The sequence below is a fragment of the Leuciscus leuciscus genome (genome assembly GCF_965113295.1).
Source record: "Leuciscus leuciscus genome assembly, chromosome: 23".
NCBI lineage: Eukaryota > Metazoa > Chordata > Actinopteri > Cypriniformes > Leuciscidae > Leuciscus > Leuciscus leuciscus.
In genome coordinates this window covers 1,952,678-1,977,521 of record NC_138747.1, presented here as the reverse complement: position 1 = coordinate 1,977,521, position 24,844 = coordinate 1,952,678, and the positions used below count along the sequence as shown (strand labels likewise).

General features: G+C 39.6%; 1 protein-coding gene across 2 annotated transcripts in view; it reads right to left on the bottom strand.

Moving 5' to 3' along the window:
* The window catches only part of slc29a1b (solute carrier family 29 member 1b), a 27,241-nt gene extending 2,397 nt beyond the window's left edge, over positions 1 to 24,844 (bottom strand). Inside the window, exons 1-11 of one of the 2 annotated variants that reach the window (XM_082155919.1) lie at positions 23,935 to 24,844; positions 8,408 to 8,480; positions 6,420 to 6,501; positions 5,704 to 5,873; positions 4,664 to 4,803; positions 3,620 to 3,754; positions 2,952 to 3,049; positions 2,795 to 2,876; positions 1,949 to 2,016; positions 1,597 to 1,705; positions 678 to 763 (exon numbers count right to left, since the gene is read on the bottom strand). In XM_082155919.1, coding sequence (XP_082012045.1) covers positions 678 to 763; positions 1,597 to 1,705; positions 1,949 to 2,016; positions 2,795 to 2,876; positions 2,952 to 3,049; positions 3,620 to 3,754; positions 4,664 to 4,803; positions 5,704 to 5,873; positions 6,420 to 6,501; positions 8,408 to 8,433 — 996 coding nt within the window. In that variant the 5' untranslated portion in view covers positions 8,434 to 8,480; positions 23,935 to 24,844. Of the gene's footprint in view, positions 1 to 677; positions 764 to 1,596; positions 1,706 to 1,948; positions 2,017 to 2,794; positions 2,877 to 2,951; positions 3,050 to 3,619; positions 3,755 to 4,663; positions 4,804 to 5,703; positions 5,874 to 6,419; positions 6,502 to 8,407; positions 8,481 to 9,193; positions 9,253 to 23,934 lie in introns of those variants that run through there. The other variant, XM_082155918.1, reaches the window with a different exon arrangement.

The window sequence follows — 24,844 nt, the reverse complement described above, 5'->3', positions numbered from 1 at the left end:
AGACACACAGAGAGAGAGAGACACAGAGAGAGAGAGAGAGAGAGAGACACAGAGAGAGAGAGAGAGAGAGACACAGAGAGAGAGAGAGAGACACAGAGAGAGAGAGAGAGACACAGAGAGAGAGAGAGAGACAGAGAGAGAGAGAGAGAGACACAGAGAGAGAGAGAGAGACACAGAGAGAGACAGAGAGAGAGAGAGAGAGAGAGAGAGAGAGAGAGACACAGAGAGAGAGAGAGAGAGAGACACAGAGAGAGAGAGAGAGACAGAGAGAGAGAGAGAGAGAGAGGTGAAGACATAAGAAACAGAAACACATGTGCATCAAACTCATGCATTCAGTTTCATTGCACAAACTAATATCCATCCAGTCATCTATATTTATTACTGTACGTAAATCCTCCCATCTTTTGTGAACATTGTGTGATTTAAAGGTCACCGTAAAACACACTTGCATCATGAACCATGCATCAACAAAATAATATTTGAATGCTTTAGACACAGTTTAAAATGAGATTAGATGGAAAATATCAAAACGGGTGTCTTTACACTGAAGAAAAGCATGCAGAAACACACTCTGCCATCAAAACATTTGATAAAAAGATGTTTGTACAGCATTTGATCTGATGCATAAATGTAAGATTCTGTTTAAGATGCAGTAAAGATGCATGAATGTTTCTCACCCACATACACACTGCGGTCAGACTGCGACCGGCCCAGTCAAACATGTTGAAGAACAGGAAACAAGACACTGGGATGAAGTACATCTCTAAAGAGAGGGAGTTCAGGCGTCATGTAGCTTTTCATTTAAATCAGCCGTAAATCACATGTGGAAATGTATTAATATTCTCCTGAACTGCATAAACGTCTTTTAGAATTATGTTTGGTTTCTAAGATGTCATTATTTTCCGGCATAATTCAGCACATAAACACATTATGGTTATTTGCATTTGTTTTTCCCTGCCGTTTAAACATTATCAGACACATGATCTACGGAAGCCCATTCCTGCCACACGAGACAAACAAATCATGCTTCGGTGAATCCTAAATATGAGATAAAATGTCAAAATTATGACTTAGTATGTCATAATTTCACCTTTTTAATCTCATAATGATTTGTCATAATTTTTACTTTTGTCAAATAATTACGGCTTAGTATGTCAGGACAGTATATTCAAATCGTCTCAATTTTAGTGTAAATTTGTACTTTTTATCTCATAATTATGACTCAGTATGTCATAATTGATTGTCAATAAAATGTGACATTATGACTAAATTTACTTGGTATATCATTGGCTTTTTATCTCATGATGATTTAGTATTTCATAATTTTGTCTTTTATGTCAAATTCACCTTTTTAATCTCATGATGACAGTATGTCATAATCAACTTTAAAAAAAAATCTTATTCCGATTTATCTCATAGTCTAAGTATGTCATAATTTAGACTTTTTATCTCATAATTTTTTATCTCATGATGACAGTGACTTTTATCTCGTAATGTTGACTTCTTATGTCATAATTCAGATTTCCCGAAGCATGTTGTTTTTGTCCTGTGGTGTAAACGGGCTTCAGTGATCTCGAGTGTATCTCACACACTCACCCCACGCTCCTCCTCCAGCGATGCTCGATTTCACATCCACAGTGACCGCAGGGAACGTGCCGATAGTGACCGTGAAGGCAAAACACACCGAGACGGCCATGACCCAGATCTGGAGACAGAAATATTTATGCATATGCATTTGCTAATGTGTTTTAAGTGTTGCTACTGTCAAGTCAAGTCAAGTCAAGTTTATTTGTATAGCGCTTTTCACAATACAGATTGTATCAAAGCAGCTTCACAGTATTAAATTAAAATAATACAACAAAGTTTGTTTCAAGAGGAATTTATTGATTGATAAAATTAAATTAAATATCCCCAAAATATCCCAGATACTGTGCATCTGTGCGTTTACCTTCTTAAAGATGCTTAACATGGAAGGTGTTTGTTTGTCGTCGTCTCCAGCGCTTTGCTGCCCCTGATCTACAAGTACAATTAAAAATCAAAGTCTGACTTAAAGGGGTGGTGTAATGCCCTTTTCACAAGATGTAAAATAAGTCTCTGATGTCCCCTGAGTGTGTGTGTGAAGTTTTACCTCAAAATACCCCACAGATATTTTTATATAGCATGTTAAAGTTGTCACTTTTTGAGGGTGAGCAAAAACACACCGTTTTGTGTCTGTTCCTTTAAATGCAAATGAGCTGCTGCTCCCGGCACAGGGGGCGGAGCTTCAACAGCTCGAGTCCTTTTACCTCACACACACATGCACTGAACATTTCAAAAACTTTTAGCCTTTAATGTTCAAACCGGAGTCAGACAATGATGGAGAGACTCAAGAAGAAGTGACAACATGTAGAAGCAACAGGACATTTCTGAATGGTTAGTTGATGAATCTATGAAGCTGATGTGTAGTTATCTTCTAGTCATTGATTAGCATATTCTGTCTTGATCATCTATAAATCGTGTTCAGGGGGCGGGGTTTATGTAAATTCTAGGGTTGGTGATGTCACTAACCCGGGAGGAATGTGGTGTAGTCTCTACCAGCCGTTTGTTGTAGTTCTTAAAAAGCGATTTCTTTAAAAGCAAATCTCTCCCTTTGCTTTGAGCTTTGAGCGTTGTAACTTTGCAGATGTTGTTTATGCTCAAACAGCAACATTACACACTAACTGAAGTTAGAAAAGTCAAATCATCATCAACCACCCCTTTAATAATATTCACACACGTTTTGCAGCAACATCTGATCTGGATTAGTTGACATCACCTTTCTTCAGCAGATCCATCTTGTTCTCCTCATCCTCCGCTGGATTGTTCTGCTGACTCTCCTGATAATGCTGGAAAAACGCCTACAGAAGAGAAACAGCGCACATGTTGTTAACGTTTCCAGCTTTAAATCAGCGCATTCAGACGCTCAGATTTACCAGTTTAGGAAGGGCAACATATGATGCGATTGCGAGAGCGATGACGGCACATGCTGTGATGAAGTATCCGAACGCACTGTCCTGTATAGAAGAACCACCTGAGGGACACAACCAGCTTTACATGCATGTTTTACATCACAAAGTACAATGTTGAATGCATCTGTTATAGTAATGGCTTTGTTTAAGGCACACATTAGTTTTCCTGGTAACACTTTACAATAAGGTTCATTAGTTAACATTAGTTAACTACCTTAGTTAATATGAACTAAGAATGAACAAGACTTCCTCAGCATTTATTAATCATAGTTAATATTAATTTCAACATTTACTAATACATTATTCAAATCAAAGGTTGTATTTGTTAACATTAGTTAATGCACTGTGAACTAACATGCTGTATTTTTATTAACTAGCTTTAACAAAGATTAACTAATACAGTAACACATGTATTACTCTTTGTTAGTTCATGTTAATTAATACATTAACTAATGAACCCTATTGTAAAGTGTTACTGTTTCCCTAAAATATAAAATCTGTTGATTATTGTGGAAAATATGAAGCTTGTATTTTTGTTTAAGTGCTTATATATGTGTTATTTGAGTTGTAAAGTGTCTTGATGCGTTAGTTGTGCTTGTTTTTACAGACTGAAATGATGTTCTGTGACTCACTGGCGATGGCACAGATCATGGAGAACGCGGCGAAGGTTCCTGCGAGTCCTTGTCCGCTCATGATGGGTGTTGTGTATGAAGCTGGGAGGAGACCGGCCATCCCGAAGAGACTTCCCTGCAGGACGGCTCCAAACGCTGGGAACAATTCAATTCAATTCATGTTTATTTCTATAGCGTTTCACAATACACATCATCTCAAAGCAGCTTTACAGAAAATGCACGGGTCCACATTACAATTTACAGTGATCTGTTATCAGAGGAAACTGTCTAAGTTATGTATTCCAGAAATGTACATATACAAAATCACAGTTAGCTAAAAATGTATTAATTTAAACAGTGTATTAATTAAAGGCAGAAACATTGAGCTCAAAAACATGACATGCGGTTTTTCACGCCTTCAAATTACACAATCAAGACATTCACAACTCATCCCGCTAACAAAAATATACTCTTAGAAAGTTTTGATAATGTTCCCATTAATGTTCTATGAACATTCGAAACACAATAAAAAAAATATTTTTTCAAATAAAATACAAATTCTTGGTTATGTGAATGCTATGGAAACATTCCATTTGATCAACATTCCATTTTTGGAATGTTACTTTTGAATATTCTCGGAAACATTCTGAGACTAGTAACATTTAAAAAATGTTAGTTAGGCATCAAACTCGGGTCGTTTTTACCGAGAAAATCAAAAGCATGTGACGTTTACGCCCGAGAGCCTCTTATCTGATCAATGACACATGAAACGAAAGAATGCTTATACAATGTTCAGGATAATATTCTGAAAGAGCCGTTCTGTACTGTAATGTTAATGTGTGTCATGCAACAAAAGAATTCATTCAAACTATAGTCTCACAGAGTCATATCTACGCAAGTTAGCTGGGATTCTGCTTCCATGACATATTGCACAGTGAAAAAGAGGTTGAGCAAGTTATGAGACTTTGGTGAAAGATTAAAAAGGCTTTGGAATATTCACAGGTTCTATATCAGGTTTCATTGCGAGTGTGTTGAGTTTGAGTGTGACTGGTTGAGGAGCCTCACAGTTGATGCAGATTATTTTGATCATGGTGACGATGAAGAACGGCAGCGGCTCCAGCTCTACTTTCACCAGGATGGCGGTCAGCAGAAACACCAGCAGAATGGCCATCAGACTCCCTGCGATCCGGATCTTCTGAGGAATTCTGGAGGATCAAATCTCAGTTTAGAGGCGGAGATCACGGATATGATCAAGGACATGTCTGGCTGGCAATGACTCAAAGAAACAAACAAAAAAAGGAAAAAAATCATACATATATTTTCATGTATTATATTTGACATATTTTCCATAAAGAAAATCAAGTCTATTTTTAAGAACTTTTTCTCTGAGAATTTGATGGTAAATTGTGTTTAACTGACATAAAAAAAAAAAAAATCACAATACAATAAATAAATAACAATAAACAAATAATTTAAATAAAAAAAAATATTGAAACAAACAAAGATATTGAAATAAATTAAAATATTGAAATAAATTAAAATATTTATTTACTGTAAATTAAAATCAAATATTTACTCATAAAATATGTATTTGGATGAATGGATGAATGGATAGATAGATAGATAGATAGATAGATAGATAGATAGATAGATAGATAGATAGATAGATAGATAGATAGATAGATAGATAGATAGATAGATAGATAGATAGATAGATAGATAGATGGATATAAGTAGATAGATGATAGATGAATATAGATAGACGTATGGATGGATAGATAGATAGATAGATAGATAGATAGATAGATAGATAGATAGATAGATAGATAGATAGATAGATAAAGTCATAAAACAAGCTTAATTTTCTTTATGCATACTAATTTCTTATGTTCTTTCTTTTGACTTTAACACTAGAAAGCTGAAGCTCTGCACTGCCCATGATTCAGTGATCCTGTTAGTGTGTGTTGAAGAGTGTGTATGAAGAGTGTGTGCTGAAGAGTGTGTGTTGAAGAGTGTGTGTTGAAGAGTGTGTGAAGAGTGTGTGTGTGAAGAGTGTGTGTTGAAGAGTGTGCGTTGAAGAGTGTGCGTTGAAGAGTGTGTGTCACCTCTGGTGAAGGACTGAGTTGAGGCAGGTGAACACCAGCAGAGGAACCATCGCACACAGAGTCATCACATTATTAAACTTGGCCTGTAAGACGCTGCGAGGAGCTTCTTCTGTCGCGTTGACGGAGAAGTTTGCTTCACTCAGAGGGTCTGCGAGACGACTGGTGAAATACTACAGGATACACAGTTAAAACAGAAAATGTGTCGTCTGGTTTTGAGAGTACAGTTGCTTTTGGGCCATTCCAAGTTTGGGCCAGTGTAGTTTATCTCAAATATTAGATCAAATATTTCTTTCTCATAAAAAAACAAACAAAAAAAAAACATTTCAAAGCATAGATTGGATATAAAGTCACACAAAAAAAAAAAAAAAAAAAAAAAAAGGATTTCTGAAGGATTTTAATCATTATATTTCATGGTAAAGTTTAGAGATAGAGAGTGGGGACATGCAGAAAATGCTATTGCTAATGTTTATAGTTAGCTTAATGTGCAGGACATTGTGCTTAATAATAAAATATATTTCAGAGTTAATTTCCATGCATTTTTAATATACATGTAATGTCCTGAGAACAGAAATGTCACCCTTTCGGTGGAATGGATCTTTTGCAGTATTGCAACACTTAGTAAGCATTTCTGGTCGTCCACATGGCAAAAAACCAAACCACTCCACATGTTCTTCTCACGCTAAATAGCTTATTATGTGATGCAAGTGCGAAGTTACCATTGTGGCTGTCATGAAGAAGTTCCAGGGCAGAAGAGTTCCCAAACCCAGCATGAAGAAAATCCACCACACGCCATTATATCTGTCACAAGACACGCAGGAATCTCAGTATCACTGTTGTTGAAACGTGAATGTTGTTTAGTAGCGACTACAGAATATAATGAAGATACTTTGAGGAGAGTAACTCTTTCCCTGCCAGTGTTTCTTTCTTTCTTTCTTGTAAATAAACAAACATTAGTAACACTTTATTTTACATATGTTACATGTACTTACCATAGTAATAAAAACAGTAAATTATGCATAATTACATGCAATTAACCCTCAACCAAACCCTAATCCTACCCTAACCCTATAGTGAGTACATGTAGTTGCTTAATATTACTCAGTACTTAAATATATAATTACACTGTAATACTGACACCTTAAAATAAAGAGTGACCCAAACATTGTATTCGAGCTTAGAGCTGCCAACTCTCACGCATTCACCGTGAGACTCCAGAATGGCCACACACACTCTCACGCCACACATCCATTTTCTCACGCACAGAAAAATCGCGAAGCAAAGAGGACACGGAGACCGACAGATAGACAGAGCAGTTACTTATGATATTTAAAAAAATCTCAGCTCTCAGATTATGTCACTTTTATTACGAAATTCAAACAATAAATACCGTTTTGGAGCTTGTAAATGTGACGCGACAGATCCCTAGCGGCACGTGACCCGATCATCTCTACTAGCTAATAGTAAATAAACACGAATGAACACTGTTGAAAGATACAGTAGGCTACAACTTACCGAAATGTATATTCCTCATACATAATATCGACCAATCAATCAAACAAAGGGGTCAATAAAACTGCTGGAGAACAATTATGTCACATAATTTAGGCTACATAACATTTACCTCAAGAAAACCATTTGATGACCATAATATAGGCTATAGCACGTTAGTTGGCTAGAAAAAAAGAGCTATAGAGAGTATTTTGCTAAATATGTGTACTATATCACATATTTATTATATTTTTTACTTAAATCATTAAATAAAGTTGTTATTATAATAAAAAAACGCATTATATTTAATTTGAGTTATTTTTAACCTTAATAATACTGCCAGCTGATAGGGCTCTCTGTATGTTTACAGCATTAGGTGAGTTGTTGTTTTTTCTTGAGAAAAATTAATGTCTATCTTGTGTTGCCTACCTAATATTTATCCAAATGAGTCAGTATTAAATCAAATCACAATAATTGAATTGAATTGAAATAATAAAAAAGCGTAGCTTACCAGAAATAGTACCATGTAAACATTGTAAAATGTTGTCACTAAACCATAATAAAATTCAGTTTAGTTACTAAAATACACTTATTGTGATGCAATAAAAAAAATATATATATACACCCCAATCCCCCCTAACCATTCTATTTGATCAAACCTTGAATATGAGTAAGTTTCGATTAATAAACTGAGAAAATGGTGTTTCTGGAAATTGTGGAAAAGTCTTCATCCGGATGAGATTCAGAGCGATATGATCTAAACACAGATCGAGTCCATCAACACCTCAAAGCTTCAGTCATTAACCCTTCATGGGTTCAACATTTCATTCAGTAACGTCACGCAGTTTCGATTTATATGCTGTTTAATGTTTGATGATCGTGTTATTTCACATGTGTGTCAGCAATGCTTCTATCGCTTGTTTCTGCTTCTTCTTCTCCTGTGTTTTTTTTTTATCAGGAGATTCTGAACTCTTTCAGTCAGTGTGATAGCGCCCCCTACAGTATAACACTGGAAACACGGATCGCCCAAAAAATCCGTCGGGGAAAGAGTTAAAGAACATGCCGCTGCACATCTGGTGCTAATCTTAAACAGATTCAGCATTTTGTTTTAGAATCACCCACATGTTCTTGTTATCTGTCTCAGGGTTTTGCATCAGAAGAACCGGCGCCATAAACAGCGAGATTAGCATTAGCCTAAAACTGATGATCAACTCACTTGTCTTTGGGCACCTGAGGGTCCATGTCTGTGAGATGCAGGAAAATGACACTGGATGTTATTGTTCAAGCACCTGGAAGGAACATGAACATGTTCAGATACACAACAACAAAAAACTGAAGAAACTGGAAAAGTGCAGAAAGCGTTCAATGAAAGAAATATCACTTTCTAATAGCTATTCATTAGAGCAACATGAGACTAAATAACAATATAATGTACTGTAAGTATCATCATAATTACAACATGTATAATATAGCATATAACAACAACATTTACATTAAATAAAAACAACATAGAATAATGAATAGATACCATATATCATTCAAGAATATAAACAAAACATAACATTTTCAAAAACCTTTCATTTCGTTATTTCTAAGTTTAAATCTAAACTAAAAAACAAAATTTCTAAGTTTAAATCTAAACTAAAAACAAACAAATAAATAAATAGTATTACAACAAGCTTCATTTTCTTATACAAACTAGGCCTATAATTTCTTATTTTCTTTATTTTTTGAACTTTTGAGATTGAATCTGACTAATATTTCATCCTTAGACTGAACCTCTGCAATGCACTATATAAGTAAAATAATCATAATTAGAATTATATCAAATACAAAAATATATAGAGTACTAAACACATGCAAGCATTTTAAACAAAACTTTCAAAAAAAGTTATTTCATAACTTTCGATCTTAACTAACCAGAACAAAAATACATAACAAAAGTTTCACAATCACTGTAAATAATTGCAATAAAAAAAAGTGAAGTGAAAAACTCACTGACCCTGGTATGCAGCTCTCACACTAAAGTACCTTCACACAGGAGACTTTACTAGCGCTTCCTCTGACTCCGCCCCCCTCATGCATATGTAATGAGGGGCTGCAAATACTGATAATGAGGCTTACCGGTATCTGAGCGTTTGCACCAGCAACATCCAGACACACACACACACACACACACACACACACACACACACACACACACACACACACACACACACACACACACACACACACACACACACACACACACACAAACACAACTGAAACACGTCTGCAAAACAACTAAACCACTGACATTCAGTGGGACATTTCTCAACAATGAAGCATAGAGCACATTTGCAGAAGAAATAAAGAGTAAATACAGTTATTGTATTATTTTATCATTTAATATTTATATTAAAGTTACACTATATAACATTTCTTTCAAAATTAACAAAATTGTAATAATGAGACATTTCATCATCAATCCTTGTGTGTGTGTGTGTGTGTGTGTGTGTGTGTGTGTGTGTGTGTGTGTGTGTGTGTGTGTGTGTGTGTGTGTGTGTGTGTGTGTGCATGCTATTTTGTTTTTAACCACTAGAGGTGTAAACGTTACAAAGTGTAGGCTACTTTTAATATTATTTGTATATTTATTTATTTATAAAAACAAAAACACTAATAAGTGTCTAAATCTTACAAAAGCCATTGGCACACACACACACACACACTGTAGTTAGTGGCACATCTGGTTTTTATGAACCACTAAAAGTCGTGGTATGTGGCGATGGATTGCGTGGAGATGTTGCAGAACATGTCGTAACTCTTCCAGACAGATTTCAGCAGCTGTACTGACGTAATCTTAAATAAATAGCCTAATTTAAAGACTTAAATAATTAAATAAAAAAATAATCACTGGTTTGGTTTGTGGCACATCTGAATGTTGTGTGTAACACCAGTGCTACTGTATGTTGTTGATCACACAAACTCATTCTAGGAGACACACAGTCACATCTGTTACTGTAAACCTTTATTTTTGCATGGTGTCATTATAAGTATAAGTGTAACACTGGCCAGAGCAAGATAACCCAACACTCACAACAGTTGAGGAAGATCCACAGATGTGTGTGTCTGTTATCTGTGTGTTAGACGGGAGCAAAAGCAAGTAATCAGAGTCAGATATTAATCTAAATAAACGTTGCCTGTAATTTAATATGTGGTTAATGGTGCTCAATATTTAGAGTTATGTAATAAAACTATTTTTTAACAGTGTGTGAACATGCATTCTTTCTGGAGTAGCTTGAATGTTCTGACACATCCAGTTTAATATCTTACATCTCTCTGCATTGAAGAGCCGGCGTCACACTTGCCAGTTTTCATGATGCATTTCACAAGTTTTAGTGACACATGCCAACGACAACCCGACGTGCCAATGGCGTAAGACGCAACTTCTCACCACTTCTTGTATTGTGAAAGGATTATGCATGACACTGGATATGAAAACTGTCAGTCACTGGATATACAAGGCCTCAAGAACGAAACCTATGGGTTGCATCTTAAAAATGCTGAAGTGGGCAAAGCTAATCACGAGACCGTGCCGATATGGGAAGTGAGTGTTTTGTCCACATGAGTTCAGCTGAGGTTCTCTCTAATATGAGATGTGTTGGTTTCACAGCCCACGTGTGTGTCCTGAGCCTCTGGTTCCACTCACACACACACACACACACACATGACCTCTCCACTTCTGCTGTACCAGGCATTCAACATCATCACAGAGATAGAGGCTTCAAATACAAATCCCTTTATACAGGCTACGACTTCTCCAACAGGCGAGAAGAACGTGAAGAACGTGAGATACGACCTGATCCATGGGCTTTATCAAGTGAAAAGCAGCTTTGGCCAACAGCACATCACATAAGTTATGTAGGGATATATGCTGGAAACAATCCAATCTAAGAATTATTTCCCCACAGAAATGCTTTTGCAGATAAGAGCTGACAAGCAGAGATACAGCTTGGCAAAACCATCCGTGGAAAACTAGTAAATTACAGCAAGCGGCGCCGCCACAGAGAAACAGCTGAAAATACTGTATATGCATTGAATATAACAATATAATAGCCTAGTAACAAAAGAATATACTAAAAATAATGTAATATAATATTGTACTTAATTATTAAACATATATCAATTATTACATTATTAATTTGGGCCACTCGTTATTATTAAACTGATTTTAAAATGCAAATTAATTATTAATATTATTTATTCAGCTGCTATGGTGACTATATTTTAGACGAGAACACTATTGACCAATCAGCATTCATAGCGTGAATGCTCCGTTATATAGTTACAGATAAAATATAATATTTACGATTATGAAACTACAATTCCGTATGAGACTACAAATCCCATGAGGCCATCTGTCATCGCCATGATCATCGCTGTTTCTCTTCACTCAAATCAATCAAAGAAAACTCATCAGTGATCGGAGGACTTTCAGAGATTCTTGATCGACGACATTTATAATCAAAGGTAAAAATATTCCGAATTATTTCTGCATTTTGTCTTCTTCGCGTGAGTTTGTTACAGGTGTAGATGGAGGGACTGGAGCTCTTAACTAAACTAGTGGCGTCCAAATATGATTGTTTTCTCCTGAGGAGATCTTTGACTTTAGCAAAGCTCATAATGCAAGTGTACAGTGATGAATAGAGTTCAGTTCAGACTGGAATATGTTCATGAGTTATGATGGCAGATAAGTGTGATGAAATTGTGTATGAATCTCCAACAGGATGAATTCATGTTTTGGTTATGCAGCCCTCTAGTGGCCATATTAATGTATTATACAGAAATGCATATGTGGAGACTTATATGGGGGTTTTAAGACACTTTATATCCAGAAACTTTGCAACATCGACACTGTTATTGGAATTGAATCAACACTGATCTGGATCTAAACGACAACATTGTATTTTTAAAGCTGCTTTACAATAATTATATTCATTTCATAACTGAAGAACTTTGCAACATTAATACTGTTGTTGTTTTTTTTCTTTATAACCGTGAAGCTGTCTTGTATAAAGCACTATAAATGTGAGTTGACTATTCTGATACTTTTGATTATAGTCATTTTGTAATAATTTATGATAATTATTATCATAAAAAGATGAGTATGGATACGTTGCATTACTCATATTGTAATTCATATCTCATAATGCATATTTTAATCGGCCCTATCCCTGAACGAGGCGTGTTTTTCAGCATTATTGGAAAGGGTGTCGCTTTAAAGACATTCAGGACGTCAATCTGACATGCAATCTGTGTCTTTTCAGGTTGTTTAGTAATGCAATTTAATGAAGGAATGAATTATTCATTCTCTTTCAGAGCTCAACAGTTGTGGGTTTTTTCATGTCAAAGAAGTCATTTTGCAAATATTCTCACTACACTTTATTTTGCATTCGGCACCGTGTGTAAAGATCCTATATGTGCTGATGTATGTATTATCTCTCTGAGCTCATACTGTTAATAATCAGCCTGTTTGGAGATATAATAAGAGAAAGAATCTAATGAAACGAGTCGTTTCTTTCCTAGAAGTGTGCAAAGTCTGCTCTTGTAAAGATCTGCATTAGATTAAGTGTCTGTATCTGCACGTCTCAAACGCTGGAGGATGTTCAGTCATCAAACTTTTAAACATTTGAACAGTGTGATTCAGTAATTGTTTGCTGTAAGCTAGTTGTGTAGCAGCTCTTAGAGTTCCTCTGAACCCCTCCGCCTCCCCAGCTCCACCTGCCTGGATCTGCTGCGGATCTTACATGCTCACAGAAGTGTGTCTGAGTGTCTGTTAGTAGTTGCAAGTCCATATACTGTATATATACAGTCTTGGTCAAAAGTTTACATACACTTTGTAGAATCTGCAAAATGTTATTTACTTTGACAAAACAAGAGGGATCATACAAAATGCATGTTCTTTTTTTATTTAGTGCTGTCCTGAATAAGATATTTTACATAAAACCCTGTTCAATGGTTTACATAGGGTGAATTCAGGGTGAGTGGGACACTTTTTTGCCAGTTAGATGACTTGGAAAGTGTCTCAATCAACCTGAGTTCACCCTTACACTTGATTCTTAATACTGTGTATCGTTCCCGGCTGTTTTTGTTTTGTTTTTGTGATGGTTATTCTTGAGTCCCTTGTTTGTCCTGAACAGTTAAACTGAGCAGTGTTCTTCAGGAAAATCCTCCAGATCCTGATAATTCTTTGTTTTTTCAAGCATATTTTGCATATTTGAACCCTTTCCAGCAGTGAGTGTATAATTTTGAGATCCATCTTTTCACACTGAGGACAATTGAGGGACTCGTACGCAACTATTAAAAAAAAACGTTTAAACATTCATTGATTCTCCAGAAGGAAAGCTTTTCAACAGGCTTGTTAAAAAAAAAAAAAAAAAAAATATATATATATATATATATATATATATATATATATATATATATATATATATTAATTTAGTACTGGCCTCCAGAAGCTACAGAAAATACTTGCATGTTTCCCAGAAGACAAATTAATACAATTTACCTTGATCTTCAAATTCAAAAAGTTTTCACCCCCTGGTTCCTAATGCATCAGTGAATGTTGGAGCCTTCAGGACAGCACTAAATAAAACAACAACATGCATACGACCCCTCTTAATTAGAAGACAATCCCTCTTAAAGGGTTACTTCACCGTTTTTTCATATTAAACTATGTTATTCCCTTAACTAAGACGAGTTGATACATACCTCTCTCGTCTCAGTGCGTGCACTAAATTCCTCTGTCTTGCGGCGAAACTTTGTTAGCCCAGTTCATTTAATATGGGCCAAGCAGAGAAGCTACCAAACACCTCCACGTTTTCCCTATTTAAATACAGTTACTCGCGAAGTGTAACTCGACCTAGGACGGTGACACAAAACAAAACGTTGCGCTTTTCTAAGCGTGTAAAATGGATAACTATTTTGTATGGCGGAATACCATAGCAAGTGCTTGTAAGCACTTCGACTTGGCGCAGTAATATCTTCACTAGAGGGAGCGGGGGTCGGTGAGAGGATTTTCCACGAGTGAAGATATTACTGCGCCAAGTCGAAGTGCTTACAAGCACTTGCTATGGTATTCCGCCATACAAAATAGTTATCCATTTTACACGCTTAGAAAAGCGCAACGTTTTGTTTTGTGTCACCGTCCTAGGTCGAGTTACACTTCGCGAGTAACTGTATTTAAATAGGGAAAACGTGGAGGTGTTTGGTAGCTTTTCTGCTTGGCCCATATTAAATGAACTGGGCTAACAAAGTTTCGCCACAAGACAGAGGGATTTAGTGCACGCACTGAGACGAGAGAGGTATGTATCAACTCGTCTTAGTTAAGGGAATAACATAGTTTAATATGAAAAAACGGTAAAGTATCCCTTTAATTTTGTAAAAATAATGAACATTTTGCATAAACAATATTCACCTATATATTGACATACACCTTGCAGAATCTGCTAAATGTTTAAATATTTAAGCAGGACAAGTTAGAATTAGAGGTCTGGTCAAATCACAGACTCCAAGAGTGAGTAATAGTAATCTTTGTCTTAGCAAACACCACTAATAAACTTTTAAAGCCATGAAGATATGCGAGTAAACGACTGTCCTTAGTGCCCTTTTACTATTTATAACCCCTGAATCCACAATCATTAAAGTCCTCCACCCAACAACAGCCTTCAGACTCTCATCTGACTGCATCTGTAAGTCACGTATCTCGATAAAATACATTTCACTGCAAGATGTGACATGTTTCACAGCAATCTCAAAGTGATTGAAGTGTTCTGGCCCATAGGAAAGAGATTTGTCAGTTTGTCTGAGATGGGGGACTCGAGTCACAAGACTTGACTCGAGTCGCAAATTTAAGGACTTGAGACTTGCTTGACTAAATTAAGAAAATGACTCGACTTGACTTTGACTTGAGATCCAATGACTCGAGACTTGACTTGACTTGAACTGTATGACTCGAGAATGACTTGATATACATTTTTATATAAATCATCGCAACATCAATCGATGAACAAAATGAAAGCAACGGAACCATTGACGCCAGTCATCAGATTCTGCGTGATTGCGTGACGCTGCACAAGCCCAGAGAAAACATACATCGCGGTGAGCGCGCGCTAAATACAAAAACATCTCCCAGCATCGTTTCTTTTTGGATATAAACACTAGAAATTGACCATATTCATACAAGAAGATTTGCTGTACGCATAATAACTGGCAAGGGATATCGGACGACGGCCATCTCAACCTCGAACAGTCGAACTTCATTCACCACGCCTAAAAGTAAGCTATGGCTTGTTTAACCTGTTTGTTATAGTTAATTTGACTATCTTTAAATCTAGAGAGAATATTGGTCAAAACAGCATGCCTCTTTATACACAATTATGTTTTCCTTAATGTTGTCAATATTCAAATGATAATTAATGATGGCATATGTTTTGTATAACATGTGCCACATTTCTTTTTAAATCATGCTTTAAAGCCAAATATGTCGTTCTTTCCAATGACAAAAAACAACATGGAAAACTGTTCATGTTTTGTCGTGTTTTGTGTTTCTCTTAAAGCAGGGTTAGATGTTATCAGGGGGTTGGGGGCAAAAAAATGCCAGCAGAATTAATATGCACCCAAAATTCAAAATGTGGTGGAAAAATTGCCCTAGTATGAGTTATTTTTATAATTATAACATATGATATTAAAAAAAATATTTCCAGAATATTGGTGCGATTGCAAATGTGATAATGATTTTATAAAACAGTTCAGTAAACAAAGAGTGAATATTGTGATGTGACATTTTAGACATAATATTCCAAATGTTTTTGCTCTATTTCTCCAATGACAATAGTTCCAAACAAGCCACAGAAAGAGTTATGCGTATTTGTGATTCAGTGGCCTATAGTTGCTTAGTTCCAGAACGAATCTGCCTTTTTGAACGAATCAGTTGAATGAATTCTTCTATGACTCGTACATTAAGACGGTGATTTGGCGGCACCCATTGGCGGTTCTCTTACGAGAGGTCTCTCGTACTTGCGTAAGATATCTTACGCTTGGGGAAAACCTCTTTTCCTCGAGATATTGAAGCCAAAAATTATCCTTAATTTTGCAATAATGTAAAACGCATTGCAGCAGCATGCAGACATGGGCGAGACAGCTCGCGCGCCCATTGGCTGCTCTGCGGCAACTGCACCAGCCTATCGATAGAGACTCCTCATGACGTCAGAACCAATGAGGGCGCTTCGCGCCCATTACGTCATGTCCCGCCGAAATCGGGTGGGGCCAGGGCTATAAATACGGCCCAGAGAGGCTGGTTTGGTCAGTTTTTCATCTCTTCAGCGGGCCTTCGCATCGCTGGATCCTGAGAGGAAGCCGCGCCGTCTGAGTCAAGCACCCAGCGGGATTAGTGCATCTGAAGCTGCTGGTCGACATCTCGCCGCCTTCAGTCGCCGTTTCTGCTGACGCTTTCCGGCGTACATATCCTTTTCTCTTCTACTGTGTTTTGTGTATGTGTGTGTGTTCGCCGCCACGACACACACTCTCATTGCACTAAAAGAGCCGGGCGTCTTTTTCAAGACGCCCCTTTCCCCCCCAACCCGCAAAGCTCGCCGGTGCGCCCGCTTGCCTTGCCTGCTTGGAGGATGATACCTGCTCTCCCTCTGTTCGAGCCGCGCAAACCGCTGTTCACAGGGGATGTCAGGAGCGGACGGTCACGGGGCTAGCTTTCTCTCTCCCTCTGTTCGAGCCGCGCAAAATGCGCCGTTCACAGGGGAGGCTGGAAGCGGACGGTCGGGGTTAGTTTTTCTTTACGTACAAGAAAGCTACCCTGCCTCCCTCTGCGCCCCATTCACGCGTCAATCACCAGCGAAAGGAGAAAATAGTGTTTTAGTCCCGCCGAGGCTGGACTGACCTGAAACTTCTCACACATTTCTCAGTTCCCTGATCAGGCGACTGGAAATATAAATATTGCAGCGCCGGCAAGCAAACGCCGAAGAAAACATGTTGACGCTCTTATATGCTCGTGCATCTGAAAGCCTTTGTGTTCCCACCTGTGGCTCAGTGGCGGAATCTTTGGTTTTTCACACGAGAGACCGGAGTTCGAATCTCGGTCTAACGGCAGATTAATTATGCCTCCAATGCTTCGCTCTGTCAGTTCCCTGAAAGGCGACTGCAGATGTGCATTTTGCAGCCAACGAGCGCGTTGTACAACCCACTCGCCTGCACCCAAACACCGTTTCTATGGTTCCCGTGCGTCACTGGCGAAAGGAGAAAAGAGTGTTAATGTCCCGCTGCGCCCGGGCCGAATTCTAATTCTCATTCCCCTCTGAAGTTCGGGCGACTGGAAATGTCATACTGCAGTGAGCGAGCCTGTTGTAATGCACGCACGCCTGCAAACAAACGCCAGCATGTTGACGCTCTCTGTTTCTATGGCAACTTCTCGAAAAAAAAAAAAATTTTTTTGCCGTCAATGCTCGCTCTGTCAGTTCCCTGAAAAGGCGACTGCAGATGTGTATTTTTGCAGCTAACGAGCGCGTTGTACAACCCGCTCGCCTGCACCCAAGCACCGTTTCTATGGTTTCCGTGCGTCACTACCTCCATTCTCACACATTTCTCTGGAAAATGTCAATATTGCAGTGGACGAGTCTATTGTAATACACGCACACCTGCAAACAAACGCCAGCATGTTGACGCTCTCTGTTTCTATGGCAACTTCTCGCTCGTTCAGTTCCAGTAAATGCGACTGTTCCAGTGTATTCTGCAGTAAACAAGTCGGCGACACAGCCCGCTTGCCTGCACACAAACGCCGCTTTACGGCTACCCAGATAAATCCCATAGAGTATATTTTCTGGTGTTCCGGCCACGGCCGATGGTGTTATGAGTGTAGACAAAATGCCCAGTGCTCATTCCTACACAGAAACACAGCCCGTCGCACAGGGCTCGCGCACATGAAATCGACCCAGATCGATTGCGCATTAAATGTGGTAAATGTGCCCACTGCCCAGTGCCCACAAACACTACGTTCTGCATGTCTCAAGGTTTCTGTAAAACGAAACCAACATACATTCGCTCTGCTCAGGCAGACAATGCTCTCAGTGTTGTAAATGTGCCCGCTATCCCACGCCCACATTCACACATAGATATAACAGGTCTTACGGGACTCGCCCAGCCCTCCCCCTCTCGGTTGACCACCGCAGAGGAGTCGAGCGCGGGCAATCTGCCCGCTGTTATCAGCGCGCCCCCCTGCCTCAAATGTCATAAGCGCGACGCTTATGTTGCAGCACACTGAAGCCCCTCTGTCGCTGAGCGACCAGAGCGCGCTTCGCATTCAACCCCTAGCCATTCGTGCAAACGCATGGGCAAGGCTACCCGGGGTTTCGAAGTGGGTGCTAGACATTATAGAAAGAGGCTATTCGCTACAGTTCGGTCGACGCCCGCAACGCAAAGCGGCGCGAATCGATACTACGGTGAAAGAGGAAGTAGCACACCTACTTCGGGCCGAAATAGCGAAGTTACTGAGCAAAGGGGCTATAGAACCCCTATCACAAGCTCAGAGCGAAGGGGGCATGTACAGCAGATATTTTCTGGTACCCAAAAAAGACGGAGGTCTCAGACCCATTTTAGATCTAAGACGACTAAACAAAGCACTTCTGAAACGACGGTTCAGAATGCTCACGACCAAGAAAATCCTCTCGCAAATTTGCCAAGGGGACTGGTTCATGTCGATAGATCTGAAAGACGCTTATTTTCAAATACAAATAGCATAACGTCACAGGCGATTTTTGAGATTCGCCTTCGAGGGCCAGGCATATCAGTACACAGTCCTGCCATTTGGCCTATCCCTGGCACCTCGCGTATTCACGATGTGCATGGATGCAGCGCTCGCACCCCTCAGGCTCCGAGGCATACGAGTGCTGAATTATTTGGACGATTGGCTGGTTCTAGCTCGATCACAGTCGGAGCTCATAGAACACAGGACCAAATTACTCGATCACCTCGAGAATTTAGGTCTCACAGTCAATTGGGCAAAGAGTTCACTGTCTCCCAGTCAGAAAATATCTTTTCTGGGCACAGATCTGGACTCGCTGTCTATGACAGCACAGCTGTCGCCGCAGCGCAGACTAAGTATTCAGCGCATGACAGAGATTTTTCGCCACGGCGCTTTAGTCCCGCTCAAAAAGTTTCAAAGGATGCTGGGTCTCATGGCTTCAGCATCCTTCAGCTGGGTCTGCTTTGCATGCGCCCGCTGCAGTATTGGTTGAAAGCGTGCGCCGCGCAGAGCTTGGACCTCCGGTCTCGCTCGCCTCAAGGTCGATCAGAAATGCGTCGCAGCTCTGAAACCTTGGACAGTGACCGACTGGTACCGGTCAGGTGTAAGCCTGGGGACTTCCTCGAGTGTGAAGGTGGTGTCTACGGACGCCTCAACCTCGGGATGGGGAGCGCTGCTCGAGGGCAGACCGTTATTCGGCCAGTGGTCAGAACGGGAAAAGCTTCTGCATATAAACTGCCTGGAAATGATGGCAGTCGACAACGCGCTGAGGCGCGTCTTGGTCCGTTCGGACAACATGTCAGTGGTGGCTTATATAAATCACCAAGGAGGTATCAGATCCAGAATCCTTCACAGGCTGACGTAACGCCTCCTGGTCTGGGCTCAGCACAATCTGCGCTCGTTCAGGGCAGCGCATGTGCCCGGCCATCTGAATGTGGGACCAGACAGACTGTCCAGAAACAATCTGCCGACAGGAGAATGGTCTTTACATCCACAGACAGTCAAAATGCTATGGAGGACATTTGGCAGAGCGGAAATAGACCTATTTGCGTCTCAAGAGAACGCTCATTGTCAGGAATTCTTCTCCAAGAGCAGGGATGCGCTGGCTCACGTCTGGCCCCGCTGCCCGCTCTATGCGTTTCCCCCTGTCACGCTCCTACCCCAGGTGTTAGAGCGAATCAGGGAGAGCGGATGCCCAGTGCTACTCGTCGCCCCATTTTGGACAAACCAAGTCTGGTTTCCAGTCCTGATGCAGCTGACGAGTACCGCCCCGTGGCCGATACCGGTGAGGAGGGATCTCCTCTCGCAGGCGAACGGCTCGATCTGGCATCCTCGCCCGGAGCTTTGGTCCCTACATGTGTGGGCCATCAACGGGTACCCGTTAACCTCCCAGCGGGAGTGTTAAACACGATCACGCAGGCTAGAGCTCCATCTACGAGGCGGCTCTATTCCTCAAAATGGTCTGTGTTCACTAGCTGGTGTACAGCGAGTGGCACTTCACCCTCACGCTGTGGGGTGCCGGAGGTTCTCTCCTTTTTTTTTACAAGAGCTTCTGGATAAGGGCAGAACCCCATCCACGCTCAAAGTTTATGTGGCGGCCATAGCAGCGTTCGCTGAACCACCGCTTGGCCAGTCATTAGGAAGGAACGATCTGGTCATTCGCTTCCTTAGAGGAGCTAAGAGGCTAAACCCTCCCAGACCACCCTCAGTTCCCGTTTGGGACCTTTCCACGGTTCTGGAAGCCATGAAAGGTGCCCCATTCGAGCCAATACAGTCAATAGACCTGAAACCCTTGTCTTTCAAAACAGTGTTTGTTCTGGCTTTCGCTTCAGTGAAGCGCATAGGGGATTTGCAAGCGCTCTCAGTGAGCACGACGTGTATGGAGTTTGGGCCGAATGACTCGAGAGTCATACTCAAACCAAAGCACGGATATGTTCCTAAATCCCTCAACACACCGTTTAGGGCACAGGTTATCTCCCTGTCAGCCCTGCCGGTATCTGAGGAGGAAGGGGACGCAGGCTTCCTTTGGCTCAGGGCGTTAAGAGCCTATGTGTCTCGCTCATCTGTTTTCAGACAGACGGAGCAGCTCTTTGTTTTGTTCAGCGGACGTTCTAAGGGACTAGCTGCGTCAAAACAGAGTCTATCCAGATGGATAGTTGATGCTATAGCGCTAGCTTACACATCCAAGGGCCTGCAATGCCCGATAGGTGTCAAAGCGCACTCCACAAGAGGCATGGCCTCGTCGTGGGCTTGGTCCAGTGGGATTGCCTTGCAAGATATCTGTATGGCGGCAGGCTGGGCCTCCCCGTCTACATTTATAAGGTTTTATAACCTCGAGGTTCCCGCTTTGCAAGCTAGGTTGCTCTCGGTTTAATTTTTCAGTATTCCCCGCCCGATGCTATCGGCTCGGGATGCTGAAACTGCTAGAGCGTCGATCACTGATCGACCTATATACTTCTGTGGGTAGTACGTAAGTCCCCCATATTTACCAGTCCAGGCTGAGTTCGCCCTGGCTGTGTGGAACACTTGATATAACATGCTCTTATCAGAGCTCAATATTACAGGAATGATGCTATTCTAGCCCCTCTTCCCGGATTCTCTGTGAGTCCCTTGTGATTAGGCACTGTATGAGCCCCGGGCACCTGCCCTTGGGACTTTAGTGTTATGTCTCAAGCACGCACGGCGTTTTACATTGTGTTCCCCTAGCATAAGATATCTTACGCAAGTACGAGAGACCTCTCGTAAGAGAACGTACTCGGTTACTAACGTAACCTCGGTTCTCTCTAGAAGAGGGAACGAGTACTTGCGTATCTTGCCGTGCATGCGTCATGTTCTGATTCGCTTCAGCGATGAAAAACTGACCAAACCAGCCTCTCTGGGCCGTATTTATAGCCCTGGCCCCACCCGATTTCGGCGGGACATGACGTAATGGGCGCGAAGCGCCCTCATTGGTTCTGACGTCATGAGGAGTCTCTATCGATAGGCTGGTGCAGTTGCCGCAGAGCAGCCAATGGGCGCACGAGCTGTCTCGCCCATGTCTGCATGCTGCTGCAATGCCTTTTACATTATTGCAAAATTAAGGATAATTTTTGGCTTCAATATCTCGAGGAAAAGAGGTTTTCCCCTAGTGTAAGATATCTTACGCAAGTTCTCGTTCCCTCTTCTAGAGAGAACCGAGGTTACATTAGTAACCGAGTACGTTTTAACTTCATAATTAAAAATATATATAACTTATATAAAGGGGATGCCAGTTTGAAGAATGCCATTTGGTGGCATAGGAACCATTATACTTGAATTGTGAATTGTTTAATACCTTTTAATGGTCTTCTGCAATGTTTGAGGCATATTTATTTTTTCATGCTTTAATGTTGGCCTAATTTCAGTTACATTTTATGTAGTTTGAAATTTTTTTTTTTTTTTTTTTTTTTTTTTGTAGTAACCACTCAGCTGTATGTGGAAATGCATATATAAAAAAAAAAAAAAGCAAATAAAACCATAGTCCACAACTTCTGTAGTTTTAACTTATTTTAATATATACATTCAGTGAAATCATCAAACGCTTGTATGACTTGCCAATGACTTGTGACCCAAGCTACGGCTTGACTTGACTTGCTTTGCTTGACATAAAGCAGTGACTTGACTTGCTTTTATAAAAAATTGACTTGGACTTGCTTGAGACTTGCACATGTGTGACTTTAACTCCCACCTCTGGTTTCCCCTAAATAGGAGAAACCCCTGGGAAACATACCTAAGAACTGACACACATCATTTGCGCTCATTCTGCGGGAACACAATGAAGCCGTGAACGCATACACCAATCAAAACAAAGCCGGAGTCTATTAATAGAGGGTGTGTGTGGTTTAGGAAGCATGTCAGTCTCTTCTGCACTGTCAGGCTAATCTTTAGGACCGCATTGTGAAGAGGAACGGTGTGTAAATATCCCAAAAACAACTCTGAAAACACTCATGGATCTCAACGTGTCGATGGATGATTTCCTCCTTAATTACCTTAGTAATCGAGTCTACTGACAAATAAGGGTTTCAGTGCCAATATAACCATTATATTGTGTTTTGGTGGAAAATGAGATATAAAAGAATATTTAGTTTACATATTTATTTGATTAGTCCGCCTGGCTGATATTATATCACCACATAAAACAGCTACTGAATATTTCCCTGGCCTTCCTTTTATATAATAAAAATAATATTTTACTCACGTCAGATTTGATATTCATGGAAGTTTGTTTCCGGCACAGAATAAAAAAATTAAAAAGGTAATTGTGACCTTTTTCCTCTCAGAATTGTGAGTTATAAAGTCAGAATTGCGAGAAATAAAGTCAGAATTGCGAGAAATAAAGTAAGAATTGTGAGATAAAAAGGCAATTACCTTTTCATTATTTACTCCTTGGCAGAAACAAGCTTCCATGAAATATATCCAGGTCATATTTGACCCCAAATTCAGAAGAAAAATTAGATATAATATTTTGCTTTAAGAAAATAAAGCCTTTTTTATGGTTATTTCATGTTTTGCATTTTGACATTGTTCATGACATTAAAGATTTTTTGCATGAATTATATATTTTTTTTAAATGTGTCATGAAGTAATTCACTATAAAAAAAAGTCTCAGTTGTTCTAAATGGTCTTTTTAAAACATTTTAAATGCAAAATATAATTCATTAAAAAATTATCCTATTTTATTGGGCTTTTCACAATACTCAAAGCAAATGTTACCAGATTCTTCTTTTGATTTCAGGGTTAAATATGATTTGAATTGAGATGATGTGAGTTATGATGAAGTGACATTTGCATTTTGCAGGTTTTGCATGATTAAATATTTCTGCAATGACACACAACCAGTACGGAAACTAGTTAGTGAAATGACAGCACATTATAAACTGTTCTTAACCTTCCTTTTACAAAAGAAAATCAGTCAGAAAAGACTCTGCTCTTACCTTTACTGAACAGAGCTGTTACGAAAGATGTGTGTTGATCTTTTAAACTTCATTCACCAACTTCAGTGACGTTTTCCAGCTCGAGTGTTCATGCGTACAGACGTCTGCTCTCAGTGACGTGCGCTTCACTGTTACGCAATGTTTTGTGTGTGTAAATGCCTTTTTCTGTCACTACTCTCTCAAAGAAACCAAATATTAGCCGTCTGTGACACACAGTTTGATTACAGTATTAACTACAGTAAAATCTTTATTTACTGAAAGCCTATAATGAAGTCTCCAACATCTACAGATCAGCTCATTAACATCACAATCCCTCACAATGAGGAAAGGGAAGGATTTCACTTAAAGCAAATAAATCAATAAGATTGAGCGAGTGCTTTCTGATGCAATGCTGTTAGTCGAGCCGATAGTTTAGAGAATCATTAACCGCCCGTAAAGGGTGTGATTAACAGTCGGATTGATTAATAATTTAGGCCAAATTAATTAAACCTTTCGTTCTGTCAGTTCTGTTGTGCAATATCATAATGAACACAGTCATTTCCCAAAATTATAAACCCATAATTGCTCCGATTGCTTTTCCCCTCGACATTCATCATCTTCTACTAAACGTTTTCTTGCATAACAAATGTGTGGCATTTTTAGTCACACAAAACAAAGTGCTCAAAGCAATTAATGGTGATTATAATAAGAATTACTATTACATGAATTCATCTGTCATTTAACATTTGATATAATTCAGTATTCTAGGCCAGTCTAGTCGAAGTCAACATTGATAAATTTAACTATTTGGTTAAATAGTTATTGTATTTCCCTTGCTTGTATTGCTTATATTTCCCTAACGCTTAAATATATGATAAATGATTGGTATTGCATCAGTCATAACCTACCAACAATGCCCTGAATATTCTGT